Source organism: Zootoca vivipara, chromosome 3, assembly GCF_963506605.1.
Source record: "Zootoca vivipara chromosome 3, rZooViv1.1, whole genome shotgun sequence".
NCBI lineage: Eukaryota > Metazoa > Chordata > Lepidosauria > Squamata > Lacertidae > Zootoca > Zootoca vivipara.
In genome coordinates this window covers 91,567,111-91,580,926 of record NC_083278.1, presented here as the reverse complement: position 1 = coordinate 91,580,926, position 13,816 = coordinate 91,567,111, and the positions used below count along the sequence as shown (strand labels likewise).

At 40.5% G+C, this 13,816-nt stretch overlaps 1 protein-coding gene across 6 annotated transcripts in view; it reads left to right on the top strand.

Moving 5' to 3' along the window:
- The window catches only part of MARK1 (microtubule affinity regulating kinase 1), a 73,461-nt gene that overhangs the window by 9,905 nt on the left and 49,740 nt on the right, over positions 1 to 13,816 (top strand). Inside the window, exon 2 of one of the 6 annotated variants that reach the window (XM_060272988.1) lies at positions 11,894 to 12,451. The exons of the other annotated variants lie outside the window; for them this stretch is intronic. Coding sequence (XP_060128971.1) covers positions 12,401 to 12,451 — 51 coding nt within the window. The 5' untranslated portion in view covers positions 11,894 to 12,400. The remainder of the gene's footprint in view (positions 1 to 11,893; positions 12,452 to 13,816) is intronic. 6 annotated transcript variants of the gene reach the window in all.

Genomic DNA, 13,816 nt, shown 5'->3' with positions numbered 1-13,816 from the left:
TGTTTATATGTAGGAGGGGTGAATGTAATTTCAGATTTTACAATCTTTCCAGGCACAATAACTACCTGGAGGTCATTTCTGATAAGGCTGGAAAATTAAGAAATCATTTTATAAAATTGACTTTTTTCATGGTTTATGAACAAAGCAGTATTGAATTGTTGAAAGTGAAACAAAATGCTTTTGCGTTGTGCATTAGAATATGTTAGAACAATTGCTACTATTCTGTAGGTATGAGGCAGGCTATATTGCTATCATCTGCATAGGAAGTTGGTTAGGAATATTGGGAGTTAGAAATATGCCTAGAAATACCTTCAGTGAGAGAGTAGGAAATAAATTGCTTTGTTGTGTTAGTTTTGGTATATGATGAGTACACAACCACAACCACTTGGAAGTTACATACTGATGAATGCTGGAGTTGCAAACAACCTTAACTGGAAGAAAGCTGGGTCTGATTGTTGCTGTACCAGGCTGTCTTCTTATCTGACTTTTTCTGCCTCAAGGATGACTCGCTCTATAAGGCAGAAGGAACTTGGGAAACTTGGCATGTGGCCTGAGATGGCAGTGGTCCTTCTCAGTTAACACCCAGCAGAGCACCATGCTGTGTTTCCCAGATATTCAACGGAGTGGGGAGTTTGTGTTTGCTACTTTCTCCCACTTCTTCTCTTGGCAGCTGAAGGCAGCCCTGTTTAGGGAAGTTTTTAATGTTTGAAATTTTATTCTGTTTTTAATGTTCTGTTGAAAGCCACCCAGAGTAGCTGGGGAAACCCAACCAGATGGGTGGGGTAGAATTATTATTATTATTATTAGCCAGGAACCACAGAAGGATGCTCTGTTAACTGGAATTAGTCTGTAAGGCAGACATTGGTCATGCTCGTTTGTGGCTTAGGTCCAAGCTATCTGAAAGACCATATTCCCTCATATAAACCAGCTTCGGTTCTGAGATTCAGGAGAGGCCCTTCTCTCAATCCTGCCATCCTCACAGACATGCTTGATAGGGACACAGGAGAGTTATATTGGTTGGGCATAATTATATGAAAATTGAATGTGTGAGAATTATCTACGTATCTTCATAAACCTACAATGATAACTATTGCTTTGGAATTTATTTTTTATTATGAAGAAAGAAGTCTCTCTGTTCCTTTGATGTGCAGTGTAGAGAAGCAGTAGGAACAAGTTCACATTGCTAATGAATCAAATAACTTTCCTCCCTCCTTTCAAGTGTTATCATTCCGCAGCTTCTATAAAACTGTGTTCTGACCCAGATGCTATGATTTATTGGGCCTTCTTTTTCTTAAATTTAACTATTCCTGGACTGATGTCTCTTTATGAAAGACTGGAAAGAGGAGGTGAACCAGGCTGCAGAGAATTCTGGCTAGAGTATAGAGTATAGGGTTGCTATCCTACCTACAAACTTCCCTTGCTCCTGGATTGCAGCTAAGAATATCTACTACTACACCCATGGCATTGGTGTTGGCTCAAAACTGCTAATAGGAACTGGTCAGCAAAAACCGGGAAAACCACATAGCAGCCACCCTCAGACATAAAGTTGAAAAAGTACACGGGGAAGACAAGTAGAGCAACAGAGTGCTTGCTCTGGCAGCACGTGTACTGAAAGTGGAACAATACAGAGATTAGCACAATTAGAGCAGCAGAAACTCGCCTATGGGGGAGGGAGTCCCCATGATGTTGGACTCTTGATTCCCACCAACCCCAGCCAGAACAGCCAGTGTTCAGAGGTGATGACAGTTGTAATCCAACAACATCCAGAGGGCTACAAGTCCTCCGAGCAATGCTGATGCAGGAAGCTCATCCACTTAGCACCCAGTTGTGTGTTGTGGTATCCATTGTCTCTTGGAGGGCTTGCTAGGTGTGGAAGTCAAGGGCCCAGAGGGGAAAGAAAGAAGAAAAGACCTAGAAAATTTGCCTCTTAAAGTCTCCTGAACATGAACACCCCCCTTCTCTTATTGTCAGTTGAGCTGCCTGCTGTATCCATCACGGGAAATATGTATTAGAAACTAGCACTAAGATCTCTGCAGATTCTTTGACTTACGTTTTCTTCCCTCACATGGGGCAGTGCATCAGCAATCCCTGGCATGTATCCCTGCTATGAACAGACCCTTTGAAAATGAATTGATCTAAGAAGATCCTAAGGAAACTGAGCAAGAGATGCCTGCGATGGTGGGAGTGGTAGAGGCCTTTGACAAGCAGCTTCACTTGATTGTTTCATGGGAAGAAGCTTGTGTAATCCAAGTGTGTGACTGGATCTTAATTAACAAAGACTGCTGTGTCTCCCCAGGTTTTCAGCTGGCAGAGAACAGAAGGACTCTGGCTACTTCCTGGCTGCTTTTTAGCTTCTTGTTTGGACAAGAAGGATGGGTCCTTAGGAAAGCACCCACCACCATTTTCCCCCCATTTAGTATCCATCTCATGAAAATGTACCTTTCTGTAGAGGAAGATTGTGCACATTCTATCGATCTAAAGGGGATAAGTCAGAGAGATTTTGGATGCAAGATGATGGTAGGCCAGGCAACAATGAAATCCCAGAACCAGTACTTCTATGACCAGTGGGAAGAAAGGCAGGTTCATTTGCCTGTAAAGTTAAAAAAAAGTTCTTGGACCTTATGGCTATGAAGAAGTGTAGGACCACCTACAAGTTTTATACTGTTTTACAACCTAATGTACTGTGTCCATACCTTTTTTTAGTTTTTGGAGTTTTTTCACACACCGCCATTGTATTGGATGTTGTGTTGTAATAGTGTTTGCTTTCTTGGGAGGATAATATCTAGAAAGGCAGCTTATAATGCTTGAAATAAAACAAAAATAAAAACCTCAGAGCTAACAGGTGTTTTGCTATTTTGCAGTACAAATCAGTGGTATCCTTGGGATTTGGTGGATCTGAAAAGGTACCCAGCTGACCAAACTGGTCTGTCTATCTTTATTGACTTGCCACACTCTTTGACAGATTTTTTCAAAATTTTATTTATTTATTTATTATTTATTTATTTATTTATTTATTTATTTATTTCTGGCAGGGTTGTTTGCCTGTATTATTTAACTTATTGGTATCATTTACCAGTTAGAATATTGCTGATAACCTATTTCTTTGTTTCCTCTGTATGTCTGTCTGCCAGTGACTAAAAATAGCCCTGGCTCCAATTACTTAAAGACAGTTGTTGAATCTAAGACTTTTTCTTTTCTTTTCTTAGATCATGTGCCATTACGCTATTGTTAATCTTGGGGCCATTTTTACTTAGATCATAACATGAACCCCATGATCAACATTTTTAAGGATGCTTCTACCAAATCATTTCTACATATTTTCTACTATATATTTAAAGTTTTGTATTGTAGAGATTGCAATTTCTGGTGAATAGATTAATAAGAGCTTTGCTCCAGACTACTGGATACTATTGATGGTATACTAAGTGCAACAGACTCAACTAATCAATGCATATGGGCAGTTACCTATGGAGTGAACGTTTTAAAAATCTGCTGTACATAAGAGGTAGAGGATTTAATGCAAGTGAATGTGTCCTTGATTTGACAGTGAAGGAGCAAAGAGCCAACTTCACTAGTCTACTCTAATTCAACTCTTTACAACTTAATAAGCAAATACTCATCAAAAACTACAGTAGAACCCCTTGCCCTTCAAAACCTATGTTTCTGTTGAATATGTGTTTTCAGAATGGCTTCCCCAAGATGAAATGTTGTTGCTCTGGCTTATTGAGAGCCTGAGACATATTTCAGCTTCTTTTTGGTTTTGGTTTTTACTTGCAAGTTTCTAGTATAATCAGAGTTGGCCTAATAAGTTTTTCTGCCTGGGGTGGAGCAGCAAATGGCATTCCTCAACCGATGTCAAGGTACATAGTACCCAAAGTCAAGTTTATTTGGCACCTGAGAGAGAAAACCACACAAGTGCTGTTTCTCTGTCGTAGTAAAATGATCTAATACATACAATAGGCGGCAATTTTCATGACTCTTCCTGATGGTAGTAGGACTGGCCCTAATTATTATTCACAGGAATGTATCTTAACAAAGTACTGTAGGCAGCTGTATTTTCTGGACAGACAACCATGCACAAACATGCCTGTTCTAAAGACATTGTCATCATGATAATCTGAGTTGTTGCTACAGCAGCAGTTCACTGTGTGATGAAGCACTTGACTGCTAAAATAACTTTCCCCATCTCGTACCTACCTATGCAGTATTTTGGGTCATTAGTGCTGTGTGAGCAGCAGTCATTTTTACTTATTTATTTCACAATATTTATATACCTCAAAGTGGTTTACAAAAAGAGCAAACAATGAAATTATCAGTAAAAAAAAACCACACTTAAAAATCAGTATTGGAAACATTTTTTAAAAAATCTATAATCAACAGGAAGCTTAACAGAATAAAACATATAAAAGCTTGGATAGGCTTCCCTAAACATAAATGTTTTTACCAGGCACAAAAGACACTGTGGTCACCTACCAAAGCTGTACTATGGCACAGAAGCTGGTGGAGAAACTTGCATGTTTTATTAAAGGCCTTGGGGGGGGCATGGAACCCCCATGGCACAATCCTGCATGTATGTAGGATTATAGTAGTGGTACAGCTGATCACCATACAGTACTTGCATTCTGCTACTTACATACAAAGCACTAAGTAGCTACAGACCAGGTTACTTGACAAACTGTGTTTCTCTTCACTACCCAGTAAGACCACTATAATCAGCTAATGGAGCCCAAGTCAGTTTTGCCATGGTCTGATGGTTATCTCCATGGAGTCAGGCTTTTTCACTGGTGGCACCAGTGTTGTGGAATGCCCTCCTTTCTGAAATACAAGATGGCCCATCGGTGTTTGCCTTCTAGTGGCTCCTGAAGACACACTCATTTAGCCAAGTATTCCCCCCTCAACCACACTTTGGGTTTTTTGTTTTGTTTTGTAAACTTTGGTTAATTCAGTGGAATTGACTGAAAACAAAACTGAAAACAAATAAGCATCTGATTTCCTTAATAAATATCTTATTACAGAAGTGAATAATTTTACCTTCTCCTGTAACCTGTGGCAGACTATCTTGCTTGATAAAGCCATCTGGAAATAGTTACTCATACAAACACTTTTCTGTACTGCCCCTACTTGGTGGTTTTGTGATACATTATAGCTTGGATTGAATAGGCTGGCCTATCGTGGGCTGGTTGATTGCCAACAATGGGTTGGGGTAAATATTGGTTCTCTCCACTATTATGCCAAAGCTGTATTATAGAATCAATTATGTTTAATACTGACAGTGTTAAGTTATACTAGCAGCTATTTTCACATTCGTTTGGGAGAAGGATACTCTGTCCTACTGGTAAGAACTATCCCCCACTGTTTCTAATTAAGTGAAACGTAAGCTATGGATCTTTCAGGATAGGATTTCTATGATCAAATGTGAAGGCTGCCTATTTAGTACTAGCATTTTCTTGATCATGCCTAATTGTTTTTAATGTAGTCATAATTTACTTACATACCACATTTCCCCCGATTTGTGCTCAAAAGTGATTTACAAAAAAATAAAGCTAACAATAATACAGTATCCATAATACATAATTAAAATTATATCACTACAACACTAAACATTTAATAATTAACAATTCATTTAAAATACTGTATATCAAATAAAATTAAGTATGCACAAAGCTTACAAAAAGGCTAGTTTATAACTACGAATACTCCTAGAACTAATTGCAGTAAGTAGTACAGTAACTAGTAATTCCCCCCTTTTACATCTAGACTGAAAAGACACTTTCACAGTTGTTCTGTCAGCAGCTTCCTTATGAAGACTCCTGAAGCAGGAGGAAGCAACTGATGGCAGACATAATCACCCTCTCCCTGCTGCATAAAGTACATATTTATACACTGATATGAGATGAGCCTAGGGCTTGCCGATCAGAAGGTCAGCGGTTCGGATCCCCGTGACGGGGTGAGCTCCCATTGCTCGGTCCCAGCTCCTGCCCACCTAGCAGTTTGAAAGCACGTCAATGTGCAAGTAGATAAATAGGTACCGCTCCGGCAGGAAGGTAAACAGAGTTTCCGTGCGCTACTCTGGTTCGCCAGAAGAGACTTAGTCATGCTGGCCACATGACCTGGAAGCTGTCTGTGGACAAACGCCGGTTCCCTCGGCCTAGAGAGCGAGATGAGCGTGCAACCCCAGAGTCCGCGACTGGACCTAATGGTCAGGGGTACCTTTACCTTTTTATGGGATGCATTGCCATCCTCTCCTTTGTCTAGGAGAGAGAACAACAATGGGTTTTGTTTTTAAGAGTGAATTGCATCATTAACTTTATGGCATTCAAGTCTCCTGTTCCATTTTAGAAAGATTTATGCTTATCAGGTAAGCTTGAGTTGTCATATTTTTCCCTTGTGCCATTGTTTTGAATTGAAATTCTACCCTTCAGGTTGAATAGATTCCTTGCTTTATAGTGCATAAAATCATAGGAAGGATCAGTAAATAACTAGATTCCTGTTTTTAGGCCAGGCATCCCCAAACTGCGGCCCTCCAGATGTTTTGGCCTACAACTCCCATGATCCCTAGCTAGCAGGACCAGTGGTCAGGGAAGATGGGAATTGTAGTCCAAAACATCTGGAGGGCCAAAGTTTGGGGATGCCTGTTTTAGGCTGACCACCTGCAGTTGTAGGTCTAACACAGACCTTTCCTTGTGGCAGCCTGTCACTTTAAGATCACCCAGTCTCTATCTAGACCGCCATCATCTGCAAGTGGGCAAGTCATAACTCCCTTCAGCCTCTGTTTAATACACAAACTGCAGAATAGGTTAAGTTGTGACAGAGATGACAAATCCACATAGCCCATCTACCACTTTCCAAAAGGTGTCAAGCCCTGTCCCTAACTTGCCTTGTGAGTGGCTAACTATGCAGTACTCAAATCAATGTCCATATGGGTCAATGGTTGAAAATGGACTGTTGCCTATTTTTCAGTCTCCCTCTTCTTCCAGCTGACTGTCAATGTTTATCCACTACACAGGAGATGACTCAAAGCCTGTTTGTAAGTAGCTGCTATAAGATAGACTTGAACTACTAAACCCTTTACTTTCTTGAACTCTTTACTGAAACACATTCTGCCTCTTTCCATTTGTCCTCTTGCTTTTTATTCTTAATAAACTTCATAAAACTGGCTGTTTGGGACTTGTCTGCATTTCTGCCAGACTGAAAGAGATTTTCCCTTTACATGCCTAGACCATTTAGTCCATTCCACTTGCAATATAAGTGGGGTTTGATGGAGAAAAGCAAGCTAACTTTGGCTACTGCAAAGTCCAAATAAGCTGAATGCTCCCTTTGTTAACCCTCATAAGTGTTTGCCTTTTACCTGCTGGTCTCCCTTCCATTTGGAGTAGAGGGAATATGGTGGCAGCCTATCTGAGGTTCCCTTGCATGGTTGACCTACCTAGACAGGCAGTTGTGGAAGGAACAAAGTAAAAGGTCCCCCTTCCATTACAGTAGGCAGTGTAATTTCAGCTGCTTTTTTATCCTTTCATTGTGAAGAGCAAGTATACATGGTCTGTTTTGACTTGCATCATAAAAAAGTTATATGGAAACAACATGTTGTGCATATTTGTTTACAAAGACGGAAATCTGTTATATTGTGTCAAAACTGAAGTGCATCAGATTAAAACCAGGGTCAAAGTTAGGATGTGAATTCAAATGCAAGATTTTAGTGTATTGATATAAATCTTAATTGTGCAGCAAGGGTATCTTGTCATAACCCAAGTTCAAACACACATGTGCTTTTCTGGTTTCTCCTATTTTAATTGCATCATAAAACATGCAACATGATCCACATAAAGCTAAAATGTTCTGAAGTAGTCGCAGTTATTGTAGAAGTGTTCATCAATTATTTAAGTCCATTAAAATCCGGAAGCTTAGATTGTCCTGTGTTCTGATGGGAAAGCCTATTGTATATAGCCGGTCCATTGTATCAATTTCCTATGGCTTGCGGGAGAGGACAATGTGATGAGGGCATCACAGTCTGATTCATTGGGTTGCAGGTGCACAAGCCCCCTCTTCTTCCCTGGTTTTGTTATGAGATAGGGTTCCAAGGACTAGTTAACTTTCTATGCTGTCAGCAGAGTCATATGAAAGAATCATGACAATTGCACTTCCAAGTTTCTTTCCTTCCTCCAAAGTAGAGGAGCGAAAGTGACAAGACAGCAGTATTCATGGCTGCTGTTGCTGCTGAGTATGAAGGAGCCAGAAGTTGCATGCCAGGCAGGGCAGAGCCACTACAGCATGCCAGTTTTCCTGATGGTGCATCAATGTTGATTACTACCTAGGAGGGAGGGGTGGTGTGGTGAGGAGGCTGACAGTAAGCTTGCATACCGGCTTTGCCCTAATCAGCAAGGCGTTTCCATCACCAGTATGTTTATGGTACCAGCAGAAGCAAAGTTCTCCGATACCCAGGTGAACATGCTTGAATGAGATGACCTCTTGAGCAAAACTGTACAGTATTGGCATCCATGGTATTAATTCTAGCTGAGCAGGGTGGGAGCAGCTGTAAAATAGCAGTTGACATAAAACTACTGGTAACCTACGGGTCAGGCCTAGGTTGAGTGCTGGTGGCACATTTCCAGTTCAGCTGGCTTCATCTCTCTGTGTGCAAGGGAAGCCAATTCAACCAGAGCCTAATGAGTATCCTGACAATTGTCTAGGACCATCTACTTATGCCGCTGGGCTGTAAGCAATGCTTTGATTCTATTATATTCAGTCAGCAAATCCTCCAGAGTTTTGGAATCCTGCTGGCTTTGGTTCTGTCAGGGTCTGTGCAGGAGCTAGCCAGCTGGGTCTACCATATACAACAACAATATAATTAGATCATTAGTTTTTAAAGCATGCAACAGTGGTGTTTATGTAACAACCTACATTTAATTGACATTTTTCCAGGTTTGTACACAGCATTAAAGTATCCTGTTGGTAGATCACTGGATGTCTGTGGTAGATCATTGGTAGATCACTGGCTTCCCCCCAAAAGCTCAACAACTTTGACCTGAAGAATCTACTTCCTGCTGAAGAAACCACAGTTGCAACCACAGTTGCCAGTGGCAAGTTTTAAGCTGCATGCAAGTGGTGTTCCCATGTGTGGCACTTTCTTGCATATACAGAATCTGATGATATTCAGCCCTTTGGGAATAATGAAGCATTGTAGTTTGGGGTACCATAGTATATAGTGGTGAGGAAAAAGCCTGTCCCACCCTATTTGCTGCTAGCTGGCTCAGGTTCCACTGACAAAGGCTTTGCAGTGGTGCACAGAGGGACACTGTTGTCCTGCTTGCTTGCTTGCTTGCTTGCTTGCTTGCTTGCTTGCTTGCTTGCTTGCATGTGTGTGTGGTGGGGAGCATACCTGTTGCAGTGGTGTCCCAAACTTTTTTCAAAGAGGGCCAGATTTGATGAAGTGAAGGGCTGTGAGGGCCAACCAAAGTTGTTGTTGTTTTTTTTAGGATTTTACCCCAGGAAATAAACTGCCATGGGCGCCGGATTAAACTGACCGGTGGGCTGAATTAGGCCCCTGAAACGGACTTTGGACATGCCTGCTTTATGGCTATCATAATGATTGGTATTTACCGTAACAAGTTACACAGTAAAGTCTTGCCTTAGTCCTAACTCCCTAAAGTTATCTAGAACCTCCCAGTGGTTCCAAACACTGGTTTTGGTGGATTGCTTCTGTGTAAATCAAACTTCATCTTTTTTAGAATATATTCTCAAATTATTTGGAGGCTTTTGTTGATATAGTACCATTAAGTACCAGATGTGACTGGTATTCAGTGTGAAGGCTTTCACTTTGTGATCTTTGTGGCTTTTAGCAGTGGAGGTTTTCAGGTGGGTTCTTCAGTGCAACACCTCTAAACTAAGTGATTCATCAGTATATTGAATATACTGTGCACTATGACCATATCCAACTTTGAAAAGTTGTTTTTGAGTAGGTATATTATCTGAAGTTTTCAGTGAGGTGAAAGCTCATTTCTCCATGGGAAAGACCATGGTATCAGAATGACAGTGTTATTTTACTGCCAGTTACTTAAAGCCTGCCTTCACATAGAATACAGTGGTACCTCGGGTTACGAACACGATCCGTTCCGGGTCGCAGTTCGTAACCCGAAAAGTTCGTAACCCGAAAATGCCATTTTGCGCATGCGCAAAGTGCTATTTTCGCGCTTTGTGCATGCGCAAATGCGTGCGGCGCTAAAATACTTCCAGGTTTGCGCAGTTCGTAACCCGAGGTGTTCGCAACCCGAGGTACGGCTGTATTTGAATTACAGTACATATCAGTACAATTTTTTTGCCTTTTGAGTAACTTTAAGGGTAAGAGTAAGGAGACTTCCAGTTTGTGCTGTACTAGCGTTGAGCAGTCTGCCAAAGAGATCCTCATTTTATTCTCCTGTCCTCCTACACAATAAAACAAGCTTAAGTTTTTCCAAATTAGGAAATTTCATGACTCACGCACTTTAACTGTATAAGCAGCAATCGCTATTCCCAGTTCCCACATCCTTGCAGACAAATAAGGGACAAAACAGTTCTCCTTTTGGGGGGTGGGTTGTGGTATTGTTTTTGGAATTAAAACTGAGACACTCTCTCTCTCTCTCTCTCTCTCTCTCTCTCTCTCTCTCTCTCTCACACACACACACACACACACACACACACAATGTTTAAAACCAAATTTAATTCTCTTCTAGTGGCATTCCAAATCATGATCCCAGTCTGACACCTTTAATTTAGCAGGAGTTATTCAGGTCTTCAAAAAAAATAAAATCAAGCTCTTTCCATTGCATCATACCAAATGTATATTTTGACTGAGTGCCTTTTTCCTGATGAACTTCCTGAATTCCCTTCTTGCTTGGGTGAAACTTGTCAGACATCACTTTATTAGGTCGTTTATTCTGTGCTATAAACTGTCTGATGACTTAGGTTGAATATGAAATTATCTCAGCTGCAGTTGCCTCAAAGTACAATCTTATACATGTCTACTCAAAAGTAAGCCTACTTATTTCAGTGGGCTTACTACCAGGAAACTTGAAATCGGATTGTAGTCACAATGGCTGTGTTTTCACATAGAAGATACAGAGGATAGAAATCTATTTTGTGATTGAACTTTAAAGTGGCGAAATTGACTTGTTTAAATTAACATTAGCTTTGTGAATGAAAGTGTAACATAAGACTGGGATGCCACTGAGAGAGCTGCTATTTTGTAGGTGGTGATTTTGACCGTAACAGACAATAGTCAGCTGTGTTTCTCCATGTGTCCCAAACCTCTGAAACAGTTTGGGATGTGAGCAAAAGGGCCACAGTAGGGGAGCAAGGAAGGGAGAATCTCATTACATGATCAAAATCTATTCCACACATAGATGGGCACAATTGAAATGATTGTTGCCCATTTTGGTTGAAATCCTCACCTGCAAAATCTACTTGTGTGACATTGGATATAATACAGCATTTATATTAATCTTATACTTGTAAATGATAAGAACAGCCAGAAAAACAGGACTTCGAAGACATGGAGTGTACTATGTTTTGAGTATTAACAACCATCAAAATATATTTTACAATGTGATCAAAGTATTTTCACCTTTTAGTAAATGTTAAATGAAGATTGTCTGACTTACTGGGCAGTACACACATAATGGTTGGTATTCAGTTGTGTCCATCTACAAATGGAGCAAACTTCTGCTTGTGCATGCAATAGGACTCCCACTCTTCCTCTTTACAGTCCTCCATGAGGACGGCAGGAGGAGTGGAGAAAGGGGAAGTAGCATTGTGCAATTGGAAGTCCACTTTCAAGATGGTGGCTATCACACTAGGAGTAGATTGTGGTAATGTCCTCTTTCCCCAACCTCTCCCCTCTTGCGTGTGAATTCCCCCCTAGATCTTAACCACTGTTTAAGCATTGCAACAGTACGGTCGGACAACTGGGAAACACTGGTCTGTGAGCGCTCCAGTTGGAGAACAGCCTTTACCAAAGGTGTCATGGGCTTTGAAGAAACTCGATCTCAGGACGCAAGGGAGAAACCTGCTAAGAGGAAGGCATGCTTGGCAAATCCACACCGTGATCAACTCCCGCCTGGAAACCAATGTCCCTACTGTGGAAGGACGTGTGGATCCAGAATTGGCCTCCACAGTCACTTACGGACCCATTGTTAAAACCGTGTTTATGGAAGACAATCTTACTCTGCTACGAGTGATCGCCAAAGAAGAAGAAGAAGAAGAACCTTGGTTTTCAAGCAGCTTAGTTCTCAAACGTTTTGGCTCCTGAACACTGCAAACCCGGAAGTGACCGTTCTGGTTTGTGAACTATTTTTGGAAGCCGAACATCTGACGGGGCGTCCGCAACTTCTGATTGGCTGCAGGAGCTTCCTGCAGCCAATCAGAAGCCATGCTTTGGTTTCCAAACATTTTGGAAGTTGAACGGAATCCGTTCCGGAAGGTACGACTGTAATGAAATTATATGTGGTTAAAGCTAACCTTGTAAGCAGACTTTGCTTAGTCTGATTTTAAATCATGGATAGCAGAGGACCTGGTGCTGAGTTTTCTCAATCTCATTTTTTTAGCCCAGGGCAATCAAAATAGGATTCCTCACGTACGTACCATTGCATGATGCGTATATTTCTTTGGTCGGTGTTATTCTGTCTGTTTGAGAAGTCAAAAACAAAAAAAGCATGGTCTTTTTAATTATTGTGCTTTACATAAAGCAGAAGGCTTTCACTTTGACAAGTTTTATTTATATTCTTCCAGGAAACTGTTACTTGAATAATCTCTGGCTTTGTACTCAGCAAGCAAAAAGCATGGTTCTACATGACTGCTTTTGCATATGTACTCTCTCCAAAACAAATCTAATCTTGAATGTCTTGCAAATCAGGACATGGGGTTCACTAGGATAAATCTGGCAGCAGAATCAAAACTCTGGTATTTCTTTCATTTTACTGAGGTCTTAACTGCCAAAACATTAGTATAGCAGCTGTACTAATGAATAGCATTAGTAATTGGGGGTGGGGGTGGGGTGTTTGGTTTTGATATGGAATGCTAGAACACATAATTTAGATCAGTGGTCTTCAACTTAGTAAAAATCCAGGGCTCACCTTTAACCTAAACAACATGTATTTGAGGATCCATTTCTTAATATATATTTTTACCATATATGTATTTATATTGTGGTAGGATAATTCCATAGTGACCAACATAACCTTTACAAGCTTTTTTACATAATATTTTTCTGTTAGCGAATATTATTTGATTTCCAGTTAACATTATTTTTTTTGTTAACTGGGTTGATCTTCCCTGCAAAAATATTCAAGAAGTACGCCACTGAGAGTTTAAACAACTTCCTTTTTATTGTTTTAACAGACATGACAAACACAAAGGTTTTGCAACCTCAAGTATTTATCTGAAACTTAGACAATTCTATTCTCTGAAACCATGAATCTTTTTTCTGTCTGCAGCAATAAACATACACAGCTAATGTTTCATAGATGAGTGTCAAAATTACGTAAACTGTGGGTATGCTGGGTTTTCTGGCAAATTAATTGTGACCAACATAACGTGAAAATTCATTAACAGGCACTCACAAATAACTACCGTACCTCCAAAGCAAGACCCTGTGCATATTGCACTTTACTCTGCATTCACAAATTACAGGTCAGCACCAAGTCCATATGTGAAGTTGTAATGGCAACAGGAATTTACACTTGGCTATAGCAACACTCCAATTATCCCCCTCCAAAAAAAGGTTGAGAAATTGGCTAACTATTTCTCAGCCTTTGCAATAACTTGAGTTGCCAACTGACACCAGTTT